Source organism: Gnatocerus cornutus, chromosome 6 (genome assembly GCF_029298725.1).
Source record: "Gnatocerus cornutus isolate USDA-ARS CGAHR chromosome 6, icGnaCorn1.1, whole genome shotgun sequence".
Lineage (NCBI taxonomy): Eukaryota > Metazoa > Arthropoda > Insecta > Coleoptera > Tenebrionidae > Gnatocerus > Gnatocerus cornutus.
Window position 1 is genome coordinate 16983360 of NC_142238.1, and position 20736 is coordinate 17004095.

At 35.9% G+C, this 20736-nt stretch overlaps 2 protein-coding genes across 5 annotated transcripts in view; both read left to right on the forward strand.

Moving 5' to 3' along the window:
• The window catches only part of foxo (forkhead box, sub-group O), a 68303-nt gene extending 64324 nt beyond the window's left edge, over positions 1–3979 (forward strand). Inside the window, exon 6 of the mRNA XM_088038446.1 lies at positions 2760–3979. The gene's annotated coding sequence lies outside the window, so the exon portion shown is untranslated. The remainder of the gene's footprint in view (positions 1–2759) is intronic.
• Positions 3980–10216: 6237 nt separating this feature from the next.
• LOC148173459 (uncharacterized) overlaps positions 10217–20736 on the forward strand; it is a 33987-nt gene continuing 23467 nt past the window's right edge. Inside the window, exons 1-2 of one of the 4 annotated variants that reach the window (XM_088039472.1) lie at positions 10217–10323; positions 16322–16392. In XM_088039472.1, coding sequence (XP_087895598.1) covers positions 16350–16392 — 43 coding nt within the window. In that variant the 5' untranslated portion in view covers positions 10217–10323; positions 16322–16349. Of the gene's footprint in view, positions 10324–10426; positions 10599–16321; positions 16393–20736 lie in introns of those variants that run through there. The other 3 variants (XM_088039475.1, XM_088039474.1, XM_088039473.1) reach the window with 3 other exon arrangements.

Below are 20736 nucleotides of genomic sequence, written 5' to 3' on the forward strand. Positions count from 1 at the left end.
AGATATATAGCACACGTGACGAGCCGTTCCGTGATCGGTCATCATTCATAATCCTTGGCGTGTCCAAAGAGGAGACCATTCAATAATCAATTGCTCGCTCCGCTCCGTTTCCCTCGGATTATTCAAAACTTTCTAAATCAGTGTTGCCAATTTACGGAAGACACAACCCCTACATATAAATACCCTCAATTTTTAATCTCGCTAGTGGTCGTTTTTGTTTGCCGTGCATCCACCGGCCGCTCCTGGCCGATTGCCCGAAGAGCTTTCACTTACTAGGTTGCGGCTCCCACCCCCTTAACCGACGCTGGCGGCGCCATCTTCACTGGCGCCACGGACAGGCCGGCAACCGTCCTTACTTTTTACTACAGTTCGCTTCGACAAAAGAAAGAAAAACTACCCATTATTGCCTACAGTTATCTTAAGAAGCCACAATAAAACTGTCGTTTAAAAAGTAAGGCTGTCATTAATAACAATTGCTCTGTATCAATTTATGTGCGGTCCGAATTAGGTAGCGCCGATAAAATCTCCCGATAACTCGGGGACATTTCGCTTTTGCTATAAAGAGATAAAAAAACTTTTCATACTGGGGGAGTAATCATCCCTCTCCCGTTTTATAGGTGCGGGAGCGACGACCTTAAAAAACTATTCTTCAAAACCGAGGCGAATTTGTTTACGGCGTGTCGCGGTATTGATCCCCCTAGAGTTGTTATAAACAAACCTATTTTAATAATAATTACAGATCGTACTCGCGTGGTTGACATAATTATCGACTGTTTCGAGTTTGAGAACCGAAATTCTAGGTCATGTTACAAACAAAAATTATTTTCCGTTATAAATAAAAGATTGGGGCGCAACTTATAATTTAAACGCGAGTTTTTAATTTCTCTTTAACCCTGCTAAATAAAACATTTCGCTTTTAATTTAGGAAAATCTTACACGTCCTCTGCGGAGTTGACATTAAGCAGATTTCGGAAGTTTTATTTTCAGACGCTGCTTGGTATTGGAGGGAAATTTATGCGAGAATCAGTTAAAAAAATTCGGAAATTTCACTTATTATTATTATTATTATGTCGGTGCGCGCTCACTTTTTGAAGCGAGAAAAACGAGTGAGAGCTGTTTCGCCTCTTTTTTTTGAATCTACTGACTATCTTTTGTTTCTGTAGATGATATACCAGAGCGGTTGTGTTTAGAAGCAGACCCGCTTTTTTAGAATTTTTTGTTTTGGGACGAAGTGGAAAAAAAAATTGTAACTCTGGGAGTTTTCATGCTGTGACTATTAAATTTGGACCTGTTTATCAATTCCTCCAAATTAGAATGATGTCGCGCAAAGGACACAGTTTTTAGATTTTTTATTTCACTAGAAATTGACAATTTTTCAAAATAAAAATTTGTAACTCTGGGAGTTTTCACCCTGCGATAATAAAATTTTGGGAGTTTACTAGTTTGAACTTGCTTATCAACTCCCCTAAATTAGAATAGTATAGAGCCAAAGACACAGTTTTTAGAATATTTTATTTCACAGAGGAACTAAAAATTTCCAATTTTCCAAAATAAAAATTTGTAACTCTGGGAGTTTTTATGCTGCCATAATAAAATTTTTGGAGTTTAATACTTTGGACTTGCTTATTAACTCCCCCAAATTAGAATTGTTGTAGAGCAAAAGACTCAATTTTTAGCATTTTTTATTTTGCAGATGAACCAAAAAATTTCCAATTTTTCAAAATAAAAATTTGTAACTCTGGGAGTTTTCACACTTCGATAATAAGATTTGGGGAGTTTACTAATTTGGACTTGCTTATCAATTCCCCCAAATTAGAATAGTATAGACCAAAAGACTCAATTTTTAAATTTTTTTATTTCGCAGATGAACTAAAAATTTCCAATTTTTCAAAATACAAGGTGTTTATAAATGTTTCTAGCATCAAGGGTGGCTATGAAATGTCAAATAAATTTGCCGCTCTTTACAAACGTGAGTTTAGATTTTTCAACTGTCATTTGTAGTTAACCTCAATCATTGAACAAAGTTAGTTTTGAAAACAAACTGTTCAAGTTGTGGTTTGAAGCCTGGAAAATCTAAAATTTTGACACAAAACCATAACTGAAAAGTCGTAGATGTAAGTGACATTTGAAATAATTGTGAACATAGTTATATTCACTATAAAGATAAAGCGGCAAAATAGCGCATGACAAGAATTCCAAAGCCTCCCTTGATGCTAGAAACATTTATAAACACCTTGTACACATTTGTAACTCTGGAAGTTTCGATGCGTATTTAGTCTGCTAAATTCCAAAATTTTAGAACTGGAAATACACTTTTTCGATTTTTTTTAATATAAAACTCTGAATTTATAAAAAAAAAACGTCACGGTAAAGCAAGGCCCACTTATTTCCATCCGTCCAAGGCCTCCTTCCTCCTCCCGATCCGAAGGAACCTGAGCCTCCCTTGACCCGATTGCGGCCGGTAACCAAGCAACTTGTTGCACTTAGTTTTCAACGTCACCGTATGCCCCGTCGGTAAATAAAAAATATTGTGTGCGCGTGTTTTTCCGCCGTTAATAAAATTAGCGGTATTTTCTCAGTCGACTATGATGACACGCGTATTGTATCCAGATCGCAGCTTACGATAGAGCTTCCATCGTGCTTTCCGGTCTTTTTCCCGGATTATGCGCGTAAAGTAGGAATAATGCCCGGTCTGTGAGTGATTTTTTTCTCCATTTTTTGTCGGTTCGAGTGGATTTTAATAATTTGTTTTGTTTCAGATTACCGGCAAACTGAAGCTCCTCAAAGAGTCGTCTAGTTCAAGTTGATAGTCTCACCCCGCCGCCGTTTTATCTGTTGTGCAACCGTTGACAATGTAATCTTGTTATAATGATCTCGTGTTATGCTCATTAATAATTGTTTGTACAGATATGCTTTTTATGTCTAAAATGAATAACATTGCAATTTGATTAAGTTGCATCCAATTCTCGTTTCACTGGTGCCATTTAAGTTTTAAGTTCTTAGATGCCAATTGTTATGGTTAGGGATTTTATTATTCGGAGACGGTTAGGTTGGCAGCTCAATTATCCGGAGACAAAGAAAACAATTTGTGTTTTTTGATTATAAGAGAATTTTTTAAATTTGTAATTTACATTCTAAGGCCAGATTTAATTACGATAAATAATGTAATATAAAAGTTAATATAATTAATGAAGCAGCATTGCGAAGTGTTGATATCGTCGACGTTGTAAATAGTGTTAGATTTAGGTGCTTTGCGTACCTTTGTTGAGTTATTTTTATTTTTATTAATTTTTATAATTCACCATCATTTTATTCTCGTCATATCGGTACTGGTCATAAAATTTACATTTTATTGCCGCCTTGGCAACTTCATCGTCATTTTTAGAATAATTTTTTTACTGTAATATTTGTAAAGTGTTTGATGTATGATTGTAATATATTCAATGTTTTTGACGCTTATTTTCAATTCGTTTTCGGGGTAATTAAGTTACTTACGCCTATAAATGTGTATGATGAGGCGAAATGTAGACGCAATTAGCTCGGGTCGGTCTTTGTGAACATAGGTCTCATGTACATTCAGTTTCTTTAGGATCGTTCAAAAATTATTTATATTTAGGCATTCTAACGTTAAGACATAGTCAATTCTAATTTTTAAAAAAACGCTACATGTCAATTTTCACAACATTGTGTACCTACCTGTATATGTAACACTCAACGCAAAGTGTATATTTTTCGAGTTTGTTTCGACATCAAAATAGATATTGTGCATATCTATGGTTTAGTTTGTCCACAGAACACTGTACTTACCTATGCACATGCACATGCAGTGAGTGTACAGTGATAGCCGCTATGTCAGGTGCCTCAATTTTCTTTAAATTCGTTAATATATTATTATAAATACTAATTTTAAGAAAATTATTATATGAATATTATAAATTCACATATTGCTGTTTCACAAAAATAAATTTAAAAAAATATATCTAAGTCTTATTTTTTTCACACCCCATTATTTATAGTAGGCGATGGTCAAAGCCTACTCTATATACATAGTGTTCATTCGATCGCAGTGGCTGGCGAAAACAACAGACAAACGATTGTATGTTTGGTTGCATACCCGCAAGGAATCAACAAACAAGAAAAAAATTTTTTGGGAGTTTTTGATTTTTGTGGTGAATTTGTGACGTCGTGGTGGCGTGGAAAACAAGTGGTACCGGTGAGTTCATAAAAAAAGTGAGGTTAGATTGGCACCCACTGTGATTTTTTTTACCAAACTGGCCAACTTTCGCACTTTTTATGTAATCTAAAGACAGGTTTACATCGAACAATAGTGACTAAAGGTGGGTAAAAGAGCGAAACGTCTCAATCGGATAAAGCGTTGGTAGAACTCGAAAGATGGGGCAGTAGGTCATGAAACAATTGAAATTGGGCGACATGTTGGCAAACGTGAAAATAATTGACGATTGTTTATTTGGTTGCCTGCTTTAAAGGAGTCCACAAACATGAAAAACCTCACAGAATCGCCGCAATGCTCACATTTCCCCAAAATTTCTCGAAAATTCCAAAATCAGCTCACCTTAGGCCGAAGCGTCTTAAAATGGCCGCCCAAGCCTTCATGGCATTCACAACACTTTTGTCCACAAAACTCACATAAATCCTCACAGAAGTCACTTCACCTTTCACACAGCCCACTTTGCGTTCACCGGTGGCGGTGCTACACTCCAAACTCCCCCAAAACGCCGCCCCCGAACGCTTTCTTAACCTCCAATTAACGCGAAATTTATGAAGTTGGATGCGTTCCCAACTAGCACAAACACTCAAAAACTGTTTTTTGAGGGTGGAGTCCCACTTTGGGGGCTCAGAACGCGGGTTTTCCAGCGAAAATTGCAAAAAACGAAAAACACAAAAAACTTCAAACGCGCGGACGATCACTACTTCGGACACGATCGGGTGAGTTCGGGTGGTCGCTCAGCGCTACCAACTTAGGTTAAGTGATTTTGGTTACTAATTCTACGTCTGTTTCTTTATTGTTGCTTTTATTTGTTCATTTTCGTGTTGTTTTTTTATCTAAATTCAGTCGCTTCGACGCGTTTATGTCAATTTTATTAGTTTTGTCGAGTTACAAACTTTGCACATAGGAGGCGCGAGCCGTCAATTCGCGAAATTTTGAGTTTTTGCGAGTTTTTGACTTTTGTGGTGAATTATTGGAGTTTTGGCGGTAATAACTGAAGTCGTGGTGGTGTGGAGAACAATTAGAACCGGCGATGCGGTGAGTTTATAAAAAAAATATGTAGGTAGTACTCGAGAGATGGCGCTTTTTTTTTATTTAAAGCTCGAATTTAAAGCTTTTTGTGGAACTTTTTGGTGTTTTTGTCGCAATGGATCGCTCCTATCAAAACAGCGAGCCGGACAATTCGAACAAAAGCATTTGAAATTGATTTTAAATTTGAAATCTGAAGCGATATATAAATCTGAGGCAAACGCGCCATTAGCGTAGATACAAGAGTACAATATTTCATCGTCTTTCCTGGCTTGCAAAAAGGCTGCTGCAGAAGCACTATTGCACCCATCGGAGATCCATCCATCTGCTTATTCTTTGAGCGTAATTCTTTTCAAACTGCTTGCCGGGAATCATCAGTCAGCGTCACTTCCGGTACAATGGCGGGCGGAGGCTTTGTTCCCGGTTCAGTAACGGATGCTGAGCACTGAAAAGAATTAACGCGGACATTAGCCGAAAGCTTCGCGTCGTTTAATTAATCGGCTAATTGAAAACTTGCGGAATTTTTTTACCACTCGTTCATAAAGTAAAGTGATTTATCCACAATATTTAAGATCGCTGATCCGGAATATTCCCGCAAAAACAGATGATTAATTTAATTAACATTCTCCAAGACCAAACGCATTTTTCTTTCGAAATTTAATGGCTTTTGGGGAACGAGGGAATAAATATGTGCCTCTATGTTAACCTTCTTCGGTCGATTTCTTGCTTATTTTTGGATGAAACTTCAGTCATTAGGGCTCATTTTACGCAAAATTTCACGCAGAATCCAAAAAGGTGTGAATTGTTAAGATCGGTCCACAAATAATTGAGTTAGTTATGAGCGATGAAAATTTCGAATATGAATTTTGAGTTGGGAAATTTTCAAAGCTCGATATCTCCGAAATTAAAGTAGATTTTGAGAAACGGTTTGCGCCATCGTTTTTCTTGGCTCATTCTACTTCAGAATGAGCCCTCAAAAGTCGAAAATTCAATAGTTAATTTTTTGGGCAAAAAAATTTTACGACTCAATCGATGAAAAATTTTCAATTTTTCGCTTTTTGATCGCCTTTCGTAAAATATTTGCTCGATCGGTCTGAGATTTGGCTAGTTAATATATCTCAAGCTGCTCTTTCGATCGATATATAATTCAATAATACTAAACGCAGTTTTTGCCTCAAAACAGCGTCTTGAAAATGACTCTAAAATCACCCTCTGAAAATATAATTCGGTCGATATCTTGTTTATTTGTTAAGGAAATTTGAGCCGCTCATCGAACGCAGAATTTCGCGCTGAATCTAAAAATATCTTTATTTTTCTTGTACGTCAACAAATAACTGAATTAGAGGCGTTTGATATTTTGGGTTGTGGCCAGAGAGCCAAAATTTTGGAGGTTCGAAAACGATTTTGCTCGATATTTCCTTTTCGGAATCGTTTTTCTCGTTCTTTGATTTTTTAAAAGTCGAAAGTTTGAGTTTTTCGTAAAATGTCATGACTAAAACTATGGCAATGTTCTGACTGAATTATGGCAACTGAATTATGGCAGCTCAATTAACGACTTTCTCTTAAGAATTGCCCCTTAAAAAAATGCAGAATTCGCCGGTCGACTTTCCTTGAAATAAACTCCGTCTTTCACGCTTTGATTTGGTTAAAATCGTCCCTCGTTGAAAAGGTGCAAGATTAAAAGTTGAGAGTTTTGACGAAGTCGGCGACAGACTCAATTTCATTTAGAGTTGCACAAGTCAAACTTTAATATTTTTACATTAAAAGGAGAAAATGTAGCAAAAGGAGAAAAAGTTGGCAGAGAAAGGCGGTGAATTAAGATGCAGCTTTTTACTTCATTAAATTGTTTCGACTGCTGGCTCATTTGAAATGATTAAAGCGAAGGTTGGAGGTGCTTTGAAACACAATATTCTAAATGTTTGCGAATTTTTCTAGATTTTATTTGATAGAATGTCGACTGATCTCGTTCGGAGCCAAACTTGGAAATGTATTTGTTGGAAAAGTTTCTTGTTATGTCACATCTTGCGATTCGATGTTATGCTTATATTCTTAACTTCTATAAATCTGTAGTTTCATCTATTTCCACAGGTAAAAGCTTTCGGACAAATTGGTATCGAAATAACGCATCGGAATCAACTCGGCTTTTATTAGTTGAGATTAATGTCGTCAGTTTTCCTCCAAACAAACAGACTCTTGAGGTCAACTAACAATTTTCCTCGGCGAACTCGTTATGCTGATGCAATTCGTCATTACAGTCGAGGAAAGTAACTTTCGAAAGAAAAGAAAACGGCGGAAAAAATCGAGAATTATACGAGACAAATTTAATTAAGAAATCCTTCAAACTCAATTTCCATACCGTCCGACCACTAAAACCACTCGCGTTTACCTGAATTAAATTTCTTTTAATAAATTCGGTGATGTTCATTTCGAATTGCGCTACAGACGCTTAAAACAAACACCCGTTAAAATAAGTTTCGCATCAGCAAAAGCCAAATGGTTGAAATATCGGCACTTTAAGACCGTTTTGTCAAAAATGCCGTTTATATTTCCACTACGAGCAAAACTATTCTCATTTATTAGAAAGTTCCGCCGGTATTTTTACGTTTTCTCTTTAACTGTGTATTGATACGTTTGATTGAGTGGTCTTGGCGGGACAGGCGATTTTTCCATTTGCGTCGTTTGCTACAAGAGCTTCTATTATTAGACGTGTTCTCAAGTCTCTAAAAAAAATATTTCTTATTTTTTATCCAGTTCAGTTGGATTTGAATTTTTAAGTCATGTCGCTGATTGAACAAACTGTCTTTTGTTTCTTCAAGACTAATAACCTCAAAATTCGCAGCTGTCAAAGTGACAATCAAAGACACGTTGTGGCATTCCAAAGGCAACTGAGGATGAGCAGTATTATTTGATCTCTCGATGTCTTCTAAGTAAAATTTTTGCTATTTTTTTGCGATTCTTATGTAAAATAGGACGAGGAAAACGATGGTAAAAACCGCATATTTCTATCTGTCTTAGTTTCGGTGTTATCGAAGGTTATACATGGAGAAACTATTCGCAACTTTAAACGCTTCTAATTCGGTTATTTATTGACAAATCTGAAAAATTCGCACGGTTTTGGATTCTACGTGAAATTCTGCGTTAAATGAGACCGATAACGCTAGTTAAAAAAAAGCGAGAAATCGATCGAAGAAAGTTTGCATCATGAAAAAATTGGCTCTCTGGCGACTGCTCCAAACTTTAACCGTCAATAATTCAGTTACATGTCGACGTACGGAAAAAATTTAGACAATTTTGGATTCAGCATGAAATTTTGTTCTAAAAATAATAGAAATATCGATCGAATTAAATTTAGAAAAATTTGGTCTTCTAGAAACAATCCAAAATTTTAATTGTCAATAATTTGGGCATATGTAGATGTACCGACAAAAATTAAGACAGTTTTGAGCACAAATAATTTAAGTATGGGCCAAAAATAAGCAAGATATCAACCGCAAAAGTTTGCATAGTTTTAAACATGACAATTTGGCCCTCGGCGATCACTCAAAATTTTATTCTGCTATAACTCAGTTGTTGGTTGACGTACGGAAATATTTCGAACAGTTTTGAATTCAGCGTAAAATTCTGCGTTAAATGAGCACAAATAATTTAAGTTTAGTTAAAAAATAAGCCAGATGTTGGGCGCAGAAGTTTGACACACTTTTAGTCATGAAATTTGTTTGTGACGACATCAAATTTTTGACTTCCGGAAACTTTTTTAACGTACTCTTAACTAGAAAATTCCAAGAAAAACGTTGGCGAAACCCGTTTCTTTCCATCTGCCGTAGTTTCCGAAATATTAACACTGAAATTTTCGAACCTTCAAAAATTTGGTTCTTTGAAAACTACAAATTCAAACGACCATAACTCATTTATTTGTTGTCCTACCTTAAAATTTGACCGGTTTTGGATCCCGCGTAAAATTCTGCGTTGAATGAGCCCAAACAAGTTGAGCTTACTTGACAAATAAACGAGACATTGGTCAAAATCTATTGTGTGATTCATTAAATTTCCATTCGCAGTTGGCTTTGAGAAAAAAATTCATGTCGTAACTAACACCATTACAGTAGTTTCGACTTAATATTTGCGAGATTTGCTAGTTATCGAACAAGAAGTCAACGCACGTCCAAAATACACGGCCTACCTAGAATGGAAATTTAATGAATCACACGATATTTCTAAGGGTTTTTTTTTGAGGCGATTTTCAATAATTTTTTCGAGACTAAAGCGGCGTTGAATACTTTTGAGTTTACATCAGTCGAAAGAGCAGTTCGAGATCTATCAACCGGCTAAATTTCAGATTTGTCGGTCAAAAGCAAAAAATTGAAAAAAAATTATTAATTGAGTCCGATATTTTAGGTATTTTGAAACTTTGAACGGTCATAACTCAGTTATTTATGTGAATTTTGAGACCGGATTTGAAATGTGCTCAAAATTCTGCTTAAAATGAGCAAAATTAGTTTAGATTGCTCCGAAAACTAGCGAGATATTAAGGTTTACACATATAAGAACTAAAAATTCACTATCCGCACGTTTAAGCGGCCATAACTCAGTTATTTGTAGTCGGATATGAGTTTCGAAGCCCGGATCTGGAATCTGCGCGAAATTCTGCATAAAATGAGCCGCAACAACTCAAGTTTATTCCAAAAACAAGCGAGAAATCCACCGATGAAATCCACGGCCATGTAAAAAAACGTTGTGCGCATTAACAAATTTCGATAGATAGCGTACCAAAACAATTGAAAAACAAATTAACAGACAAACCGGAAGTTCGCTGCGAGCAGGATTCTACACTCTCCCAGTTTCCTTTCCTCCACACACCTCTTCTTCCACCCCCGTCCCACAGATGGCGCCGTCATCTCGGCGCTCCGTTAATGAAGCTGCGCAACAGGGTTTGGGGTATTATCCTTATTTTCAGGGTAGTCCTGTTTAGTCCTGTCGGGAATATTTTCCAGTTCGGTCAGATTTAGTTGTCATATCCCCATTTTCATTTAAAAGTTGGTGAGAGAAACTCTGACAGAACTTTGATGGTGAGTTCAGAGCTGTTTTTCTTTTTAACGGCGGAAGCAACAAGTCCAAGCCGATTGAAGCAAACAAAGAGATTTTTATCTCGCTCAAGAACGAGTGCACATGGAAAATGATGGATCTGTGCAAGTTTCAAATGAGGCAAAAGTGGCAACAGTTGGCAATGCGACATCATTATAAAGGCAAAGTCTAATAAAGGTTAATAATACAAGCAGAATTAAGGCTTAGATAGGCGCTGAAAGAGCACTTCTTGCTAAATTCAACAATATAACATTTGAAGGTAATTAAGCGAACCCCAATAAATGGCGCAATAGAAGCCGCCGTATCCGCAAAGTTGCACAAATTAAATTAAAGATTATTTCCCAGGCTCTCCATAATTTGAATATTCGGGTAATGGCCTGGAAACTCGGACCGAGTAACCGAAAAATTTATCTAGTCGGCTGGTACTTTCTGGACCTCCGCCTGTCAATTTTTCTGGAGGACAGGACTTGTTGCCGCTCCAGATAAATGACGGGGATTAGAAGGATTAGAATGACTAGAATTTAGATTTTCTCCAGGAGTCAAGTTGCGAATTTTATTTAAAGCTTGATGGTCATTGAAATACTTTGATTCTATCAAGGATTTTGTAAAGGTTGAATGTAAAATCAATATTACGTACACCATTATGTTGCGGATGCTTTAAACCGTACCTACCTATCTAAACTACAACATTGAAATGTGTTTAGTGAAGAACTAAATCGATAGTCTGCATGCCCATCTGAATTTGTTAATGCGCGCAATGTTTTTTTACACAACCGTGGAGTTCTTCGGTTGGTTTCTCGCTTGCTTTTGGAGGAAACTTGAGTTGTTGGGGCTCATTTTACAAAGAATTTTGCGCAGATTTCAGGTTCAAAATTGAGCTGCGAGAACAAATAACGGGGTTATGGTCGTTTGAAGTTTCGGAAAGTCTATTTTCAGTTTCGAAATTTTCAAAGCTCGATATCTTCGAAACTACAAAAGATTTTTTGAAACGGTTTTTACCATCGTTTTTCTCGGCTCATTCTATTGTCTTGAAAGTCTCAAAAGTCGAAATTTTTGCAATTTTCAATTTTTCGTTTTTTGATCGCCCCTCGTAAACCACTTGCCTTATCGACCTGAGATTTGGTCAGTTTATAGATCTCGAGCTGCTCCTTCGATCGATATATAATCCACTAATACTAAACGCAGTTTTTGCCCCGAAACAGGGTCTTGAAAATTACCCTAAAATTACCCTCTGAAAATGTAATTCGGTCGATCTCTCGTTTATTTGAAAATTTGAAATTTGACCTATATAGGCTCATTTTACGCAGAATTTCGCGCTGAATGCAAAAATATCCATATTTTTCTCGTATGTCAACAAATAACTGGGTTAGAAGCGTTTGAAATTTTGGATTGTTGCCAGATGAAGCTCATATGACTCAGAATTTCGCGAATATTTCAGACCAGCAATCAAAAGTACAAATCTTATCAACCTCCGTCGTGCGATTCCTTTCATCCGTCCCTTATTAGCTCTGCCAACTTCCAGCCTTTCCCATATTCTTCTCCCCGAAATAAATTCTCGCATTTTAAGAGAAAGTTGAAAGGCAGCTTGGGGAAACTCAATAAAACTAATAAATTTCCACAAGGTGACTTCTTGATCCGATCTGATAAATCAATCCTGCACGAAATAACATTACGAACAAAGCACCGGCCATGTTTATTTTTCCAAAGTCTCTTTGAATCACATTTTCTAAGCGCGGGCGTAGACGCAAAACGGATGAGCAACATCCTGGCGAAGGGCGAACGAATTACGTGTTCTTCTGAGTAATTTCGCTCTGGCATGATATCAAAGCACGAACTGGACGTCACTTTTACCAACGAAATTAAAATACAAAGGATGGGCGAGGCGAGAATGGAAGAGTGGCGTCATGCAGTCCTCCAGGAGTCCGCTGGCGATGACTTCATTTGCTTACCTGTTAACCGCATGGAAAGACACGTTTGTCGGCTGTTAGATCCTCTTCGGTGTGCAAAGAAACAATAAAAAACTCAAAGAAGGAAGTCAAAGTTGAATTTGCTGGCGCCTTAGGCGCCCTTCGCCATCGCCTGTCACTTTGCGACAATTCAAGCGACTTTCAAATGAATCGAAGGGACGAAAAAACGGGAAAATAAGTAAGAAATTAGCGCAATTCGTCTCTTCTATTCTCTCCTGCGCTCACGTCCTTCGACAGGATGTCGTGTGATTGCTGGCGGTTGAGGCGCACAAAGAAAATTTCTCCCGAAAAATACTCTTATTTGTCGTCGATCTCTAATTAAACTCGAACCGAAATACTGGAAGTGTTATCTGATTATTGCCGGTTCGTGGCTCGTTTTGGTGACGGTGTGTGTAATTTACGCTTTGGATTCACGGATGCAATGAAGCAGGCCTGACGCCACCTAATTTTCTCCACCATTAGGCTAACACCTTTGGATAAGTTATGACTTGGCTGCTCGGGGTGCTGTTTTGGTTTTTTCCTGATGAGCGATTCAAAAGTTACAAGTTCCCTAAATTTCATTACGTTGGCATTAAAACTACCAAAATTACAGGACTGAATGCAAAATTTTGGAAGTTTTTGGTTCATTTTCTTAATGAAAATTTCTAAAATCCGTCCCTGCCGCTCTAAAATTTTGAGAATTGGAACAGTGATTTAACCATTAGTTCCCCAAATTTTGTTACGTTTATATCAAAACTACTAAAATTACAGTTCCGAATACAAAATGTTGGAAATTTTTAGCTCATTCTATAAATGGAAATTTCTAAAATCCGCTCCTATTGCTCTAAAATTTTGGGATTTAAAAGAGTGAATAAGCCACTTAAAAGTAACAATTTCCCCAAATTTCATTACGTTGGCATTAAAAATGCTAAAATTACCGGGCCGAATGCAAAATATTTGAAATTTTTGGCTCATTTTAAAATTGAAAATGTCTAAAATTTGTCCCTGGTGCTCTAACATCTTGAGATTTAGAACAGTGATTAACAATCAAAAGTAACAAGTTCCCCAAATTTTAATACATTGGCATTAAAATTACTAAAACTGCAGGGTCGAATTCGAAATATTGGAAATTTTTGGCTCATTCTGAAATTGGAAATTTTTCAATTATTAAAATGTGTCCCTGTCGGTCTAAAATTTGGAGGTTTAGAACAGTAAATTAGCAATTCAAAAGTAACAAATTCTCCAAATTTCATTACGTTCGCCTTGAAATTAGTAAATTTGAAGGGTGGAATGCAAAATATTGGAAATTTTTAGCTCATTCTATAAATGGAAATTTCTAAAATCCGCTCCTATTGCTCTAAAATTTTGGGATTTAAAAGAGTGAATAAGCCACTTAAAAGTAACAATTTCCCCAAATTTCATTACGTTGGCATTAAAAATGCTAAAATTACCGGGCCGAATGCAAAATATTTGAAATTTTTGGCTCATTTTAAAATTGAAAATGTCTAAAATTTGTCCCTGGTGCTCTAACATCTTGAGATTTAGAACAGTGATTAACAATCAAAAGTAACAAGTTCCCCAAATTTTAATACATTGGCATTAAAATTACTAAAACTGCAGGGTCGAATTCGAAATATTGGAAATTTTTGGCTCATTCTGAAATTGGAAATTTTTCAATTATTAAAATGTGTCCCTGTCGGTCTAAAATTTGGAGGTTTAGAACAGTAAATTAGCAATTCAAAAGTAACAAATTCTCCAAATTTCATTACGTTCGCCTTGAAATTAGTAAATTTGAAGGGTGGAATGCAAAATATTGGAAATTTTTAGCTCATTCTATAAATGGAAATTTCTAAAATCCGCTCCTATTGCTCTAAAATTTTGGGATTTAAAAGAGTGAATAAGCCACTTAAAAGTAACAATTTCCCCAAATTTCATTACGTTGGCATTAAAAATGCTAAAATTACCGGGCCGAATGCAAAATATTTGAAATTTTTGGCTCATTTTAAAATTGAAAATGTCTAAAATTTGTCCCTGGTGCTCTAACATCTTGAGATTTAGAACAGTGATTAACAATCAAAAGTAACAAGTTCCCCAAATTTTAATACATTGGCATTAAAATTACTAAAACTGCAGGGTCGAATTCGAAATATTGGAAATTTTTGGCTCATTCTGAAATTGGAAATTTTTCAATTATTAAAATGTGTCCCTGTCGGTCTAAAATTTGGAGGTTTAGAACAGTAAATTAGCAATTCAAAAGTAACAAATTCTCCAAATTTCATTACGTTCGCCTTGAAATTAGTAAATTTGAAGGGTGGAATGCAAAATATTGGAAATTTTTAGCTCATTCTATAAATGGAAATTTCTAAAATCCGCTCCTATTGCTCTAAAATTTTGGGATTTAAAAGAGTGAATAAGCCACTTAAAAGTAACAATTTCCCCAAATTTCATTACGTTGGCATTAAAAATGCTAAAATTACCGGGCCGAATGCAAAATATTTGAAATTTTTGGCTCATTTTAAAATTGAAAATGTCTAAAATTTGTCCCTGGTGCTCTAACATCTTGAGATTTAGAACAGTGATTAACAATCAAAAGTAACAAGTTCCCCAAATTTTAATACATTGGCATTAAAATTACTAAAACTGCAGGGTCGAATTCGAAATATTGGAAATTTTTGGCTCATTCTGAAATTGGAAATTTTTCAATTATTAAAATGTGTCCCTGTCGGTCTAAAATTTGGAGGTTTAGAACAGTAAATTAGCAATTCAAAAGTAACAAATTCTCCAAATTTCATTACGTTCGCATTGAAATTAGTATATTTGCAGGGTGGAATGCAAAATATTGGAAATTTTTGGCTCATTCTAAAAATGGAAATTTCTAAAATCCGTTCCTGTCGCTTTAAATTTTTGAGATTTAAAACAGAGAATTAGCCGTTCTAAGATAACAAGATCCCCAAAATTTATTACGTTGGCATTAAAACTACAAAAATTACAGGGCCGAATGCAAAATATTGGAAACTTTTGGCTCATTCTAAAATTGGAAATTTCTAGAATCCCTCCCTGTCGCTCTAAAATTTTGAAATTTAGAACAGTGAATTAGTCACTAAAAAGTAACATGTTTCCCAAATTTCGTTACATTTGCATACAAATTTCCAAAATTACAGGTTCGAATGCAAAATATTGTATATTTTGGGCTTATTCTCTAAATGAAAATTTCAAAATTTGATTTTTTTGAATTTTGGTTTTAAAACTGTTTGTTTCTTAATTGTGCGTTTCAACAAAAATAGACAGTTTTCCAGAAATCAAAATTTCGAATTTGAGGTCGTAGAAAAAGTATAGTATGTAACACGTTAATAAACCACACTCAAGGCACTCGCATATTGCCTAAACCGTTAAAGTTAAAGACATGCCAAAAGCCCCCAGAACCAGACCTCGCTTACTCTCCCGTTTCGCCCCCCACGAAACCTTCCTCCTGGAAATGAAATTAATTTTTGTCGCCCCGCCGAAATTAGCACTAATACTCGAAAACAATCTCCGGTCGGTAAGTTAATCACCATTTATCTAGTTCGACTATTTAACAGCCGACAATTACTTTCTAGTAATTATTCCTGCTTCGGCTTAAACCAGTTTTCGCCCGTCTCTTTGCAAACTGTTCGCCTGAAAATAAATTGAAAAGCGCCGATGTTTGCCAGCAGGTCGAAGTTTTATTTGCCACGCAGTTTATTACCGGCTAACTTGAAATCTTGAAGGGAGGCGAGCTCAAAGAGTATCGATTTTTAATAATTGGAAATAATTAGCTAAATATTGATCCGAGGTGGATCGCGTTTCTCTGTTTTCAAGAGTCGAAGGCTCAACAGTCCGGAGGCTCCGGTTTGGAATAAATCTGCATAAAACTCGCTCCTGCGTTTTGGAAAATTCTCATTTAGCTCAAACTCAATTAACAGAGGCTCGAGTTTCATCAGAACGGAAATACTGCGCTTCTTCGGCGGGCGCATCCGCCAAATTTCGCTTGACTAATCTGCAATCTCTTCTTTTCCAGGTTGTGGCCGCTTCTTGAGAACCTGAAGATGGGTAAAGGAGACAAACGAGGTAGTCAGCGCTCCGAAAGTGGTATGACAACCCCAAACTGGCTTTGTTAGAATTGCGCCCTCGCGTTTGCACCCCCTAAATAAATTCATAGAATTTTGGTTCTTTTTTTAACAGTAAATGGCGATAAATGGAGAGATTGTAACTTCGAAGTTTCCTCGAGTCGAATGACAAGTTGGCAGCTTTTAGGAAAAGCACGTAGTTTGTGCAACAGCGTTCGGATTATTTCTTATAGACATTGAAAACTACTTATTAGTGAAGAGTGTCTTCGGGGAACGTGATGGTGCGTGGAGACTTTGCCGATTTGGCTTTACGGCGGATTCTAAAATTTCGGGATTTTACGAGTGGCGATTTTCTAAGAACAAATTTTCCGAATATTTGCAGTTTTTGAGAAATTTGGTAGCTCTGAAATTCAATTTCCTAGTTTCTTCTGTGAGTGTTAATTTCACGACATTTGTCTATTTTTGGACACAGAATTTTTGAGTTTTGAAAACAAACCAATGTTTAGAACTAAAAAAAGGGAAATTTTGAAATTTTTATTTTGAGAATTTTTAATATGTTGCATTCGGCCCTGCTATTTTACTAATTTCAATGCAAACATAATGAAATTCGTGGAGCTTATTACCTTTGAATGTCTAATTCACTGTTCTAAATTTCAAAATTTTAAAGCGATAGGGACGGATTTTAGAAATTTTCAATTTTAGAATCATCCAAAAATATCTAATATTTAGCATTCGAGTCTGTAATTTTACTAATTTTAATGCAAACGCAGTGAAATTTGACGAACTTGTTACTTTTGAATGGCTAATTTATTGTTTTAAATTTCAAAATTTTAGAGCAACAGGGTCGGATTTTAGAAATTTCCATTTAAAGATTGAGCCAAAAATTTCCAATATTTTGCATCCAGCCCTGTAATTTTAGTAGTGTTAGTGCCAACGTGATGAAATTTGGGGAACTTGTTACCTTTGAGTGGCTAATTTACTGTTCTAAATCTCAAAATTTTAGAGCAACAGGGACGGATTTTAGAAATTTTTATTTCAGGGGTCTCCACAATTTTGTTCGAACGAAATCTCACTCCACTTCGTCTCTCCATGTTTATAACCGCCAAAGCTAATAATAAATTATAAACGACCCCTTTGAAAACGTATTTACTTCTTGTATCAGCTTCCGCTTCTCCACAGCTCTAATACTTAATACATTTAAACCTTTGAGGGCCAATGCGAACATGTGCGATCCAAACAGAACCATTTTTGTTCCAACCAGATTTTCCAGAGAATTCCAAGCTTTCCAAATATTATTCGCAATTAATCGATGGTGAGAGAACGACTTCTTCGACGTTCGGATTTGATCAAAGCCGGATTTACAGTAACCTTCAATGCACAAACGAGTTTTTTCTCAAATGATTGTATCGATCTGTAATTGGTAATTTAGTTGGTATTTAACTTGTGGTTTTCCTAAATTCGCGACGAGACAAAGAAGTAAACAAAAGTGGCAGTTTTCAGCGAGTTAAATCAACAAACACTTTTATGATTGTTTATGTATCAAGACTGTAAACATCCTACTTGCAATAACAATATTTATCGAACGCGATAAACAGCCAAAGTAGTCACACCGAATTTTCTCCTCTAAAAAACGAAATAATCTCCAATTCGCCTCCATCCGAAGTTTCATCGAAAGTGTCACCCCCTAAATCATTTCGACGTAATGGCGACTCGTTATCGCGCTCTGAAACCGTTGCACTCGACAAATTCGATATCTGCACCTCTTTTCCTCGTAATACACCGATAAATCAGCGGGCTCTCCAGCCACCGCCACCGCATATCTCACGTAGATTACCCAAGGGGACAATGCCAGACTTGCGGATCGTTTTAAGTGGTCGCTGGAAGAATATTCGAGGAGCTTATTGAAACTTCAGTTTTACAAGTTTATTTTAAATCACCGGTTGGAATGGAAATCGGCTGTCGGCGCGAAATCAAGCAGTTTTGGAACATTCGCAGTCATGGCCTCTCTGATTTTTTTTATTTGGTCAATCATTCTCGGTTAGCTTTGGAGATGCAGAGTGGGGGTTGATTGTCACTTTGACAGCTCAGTCACGTGACTTGAAAGTTCAAAGCCAACTGAGATTTTTTTTTCAATTTTTGAAGCTCAATATCTCTAGAACTTTCGTCGAGTTTTGTGAATTTCTTGCAAATTTTATCAATTTCACCTAAACCAGTTGGATCTTGATACAACTTCATTATTTTATGCATTTAGACCTCTACTTTAATTTGTAAATGCGCAGTATGTTTTTTTACATAGCTGTGGATTTCTTCGGTAGGTTTCTCGCTTACTTTTGGAGCATTGAGTTATTATACATCATTCTACGCAGAATTTTCCGCAGAATTTTCCGCAGATTCTAAATCTGGGATTTAAATTCAGCGACAACAAATAACTGAGGATTGGCCGATCAAAGTTTCGGAAAATTGCTTTTCATTTTTCGTCATTTTTAAAGTTAAATATCTCGGAAACTATTTGAGATATTGCGATGCGGTTTGCGCCATTCTTTTTCTCGGCTCATTTTACGTTAGAAAATGTTCTCAAAAGCCCAAAATTCGATAGTCAATTTTTCGCAAAAAAATTCCGACTCAAACGATGAAAATTTTTCATTTTTTTTAATTTTTGGCGATCTCAAATTTAGCCAGTAGATAGATTTTGAGCTCCTCTTTCGAATGATGTGTAATTCAAAGCTATTAAGCGTCGTTTTCATTTTGAAAACTTTGATTGAAAATGACCCTCAAATGACGTTTTCAAAACAGTTTTAGGCCAATGCCTCGTTTATTTATTAAGCAAACTCAACAAATTTGGGTCTCATTTTGCGCAGAATTTTACGCTGAATTCAAAAACAAGAGAATTTTTGAATTTTTGTCAACAAATAACGGAGTTATGGCCGTTTGAATTTTTGGGTTGTCGCCAGAGGGCCAAATTTTTGAAGGTTCAAAACAATTCGTGCTCGATATCTCGGAAACTATTTCATATATTGAGATGCGGTTTGCGCCATCGTTTTTCTCGCCATTTTCTACATAAGAAAAAGTTCATGGATTTTTCAAAAGTCGAAATTTGCAAATTTTCGCAAAAAATCATGACTAAAAGTATGCCAAATTTCTGATGTCGATATCTCGCTTATTTTTAGAGTAAACTTAAATTACTGTACCTCAGTGTACGCAGAATTTTCCGCAGATTCCAAATCTGGGATTTAAATTTAGATCCGACAACAGATAACTGAGTTATGACCGATGAAAGTTTCGGAAAGTTGATTTTCATTTTTCCTTATTTTTCGTAATTTTTAAAGATAAATATCTCGGAAACTATTTGAGATATTGCGATGCGGTTTGCGCCATTCTTTTTCTCGGCTCATTTTACGTTAAAAAATGTTCTCAAAAGCCCAATATTCGATAGTCGATTTTTCGCGAAAAAAAATTCCGACTCAAACGATGAAAATTTTTCATTTTTTTTATTTTTGGCCATAACTTGTAAACTATTTGTCCGATCAATCTCAAATTTAGCCACTAGATAGATTTTGAGCTCCTCTTTCGGCTGATGTATAATTCAAAGCTCTTAAACGTCGTTTTTATTTTGAAAACTTTGATTGAAAATGACTCTAAAATGACGTTTTCAAAACAGTTTTAGGCCAATGCCTCATTTATTTATTAAGCAAACTCAACAAATTTGGGTCTCTTTTTGCGCAGAATTTCACGGTGAATTCAAAAACAAGAGAATTTTTTAATTTTCGTCAACAAATAACGGAGTTATGGCCGTTTGAATTTTTGGGTTGTCGCCAGAGGGTCAAATTTATGAAGGTTCAAAACAATTCGTGCTCGATATTTTGGAAACTATTTCAGATATTGAGATGCGGTTTGCGCCATCGTTTTTCTCGCGGTTTTTTACATACAAAATTGTTTTGAGATTTTCCCAAAGTCGAAAGTTTTTCGCGAAAACTTATGCCTAAAATTTGCCAAATTTCTAATATCGATATCTCGCTTATTTTTATACTGAACTGCAGTTTTTGTTCTCATTTAACGCAGAATTTGACGCTGAATTAAATCTGGGTGAATTTTTCTACGTCGACAAATAACCAAGTTATTGACAATTAAAATTTTGAGTAGTCGTCAGAGAACCAATTTTTTCCAATTCTAATTCGGTCGATATCTCTCTTAATTTCGGAGTAAATTTAGATATTGTAGCTCATTTAACGCAGAATTTGACGCTGAATCCACAACCGTCAAATTTTTTTAAATTCGTCAATAAATGACCGAATTAGTAGCGTTTAAATTTCCAGATACTAAATTTTTAGCGTACAATCCTCGATTACTCTGAAACTAAGACAGATAG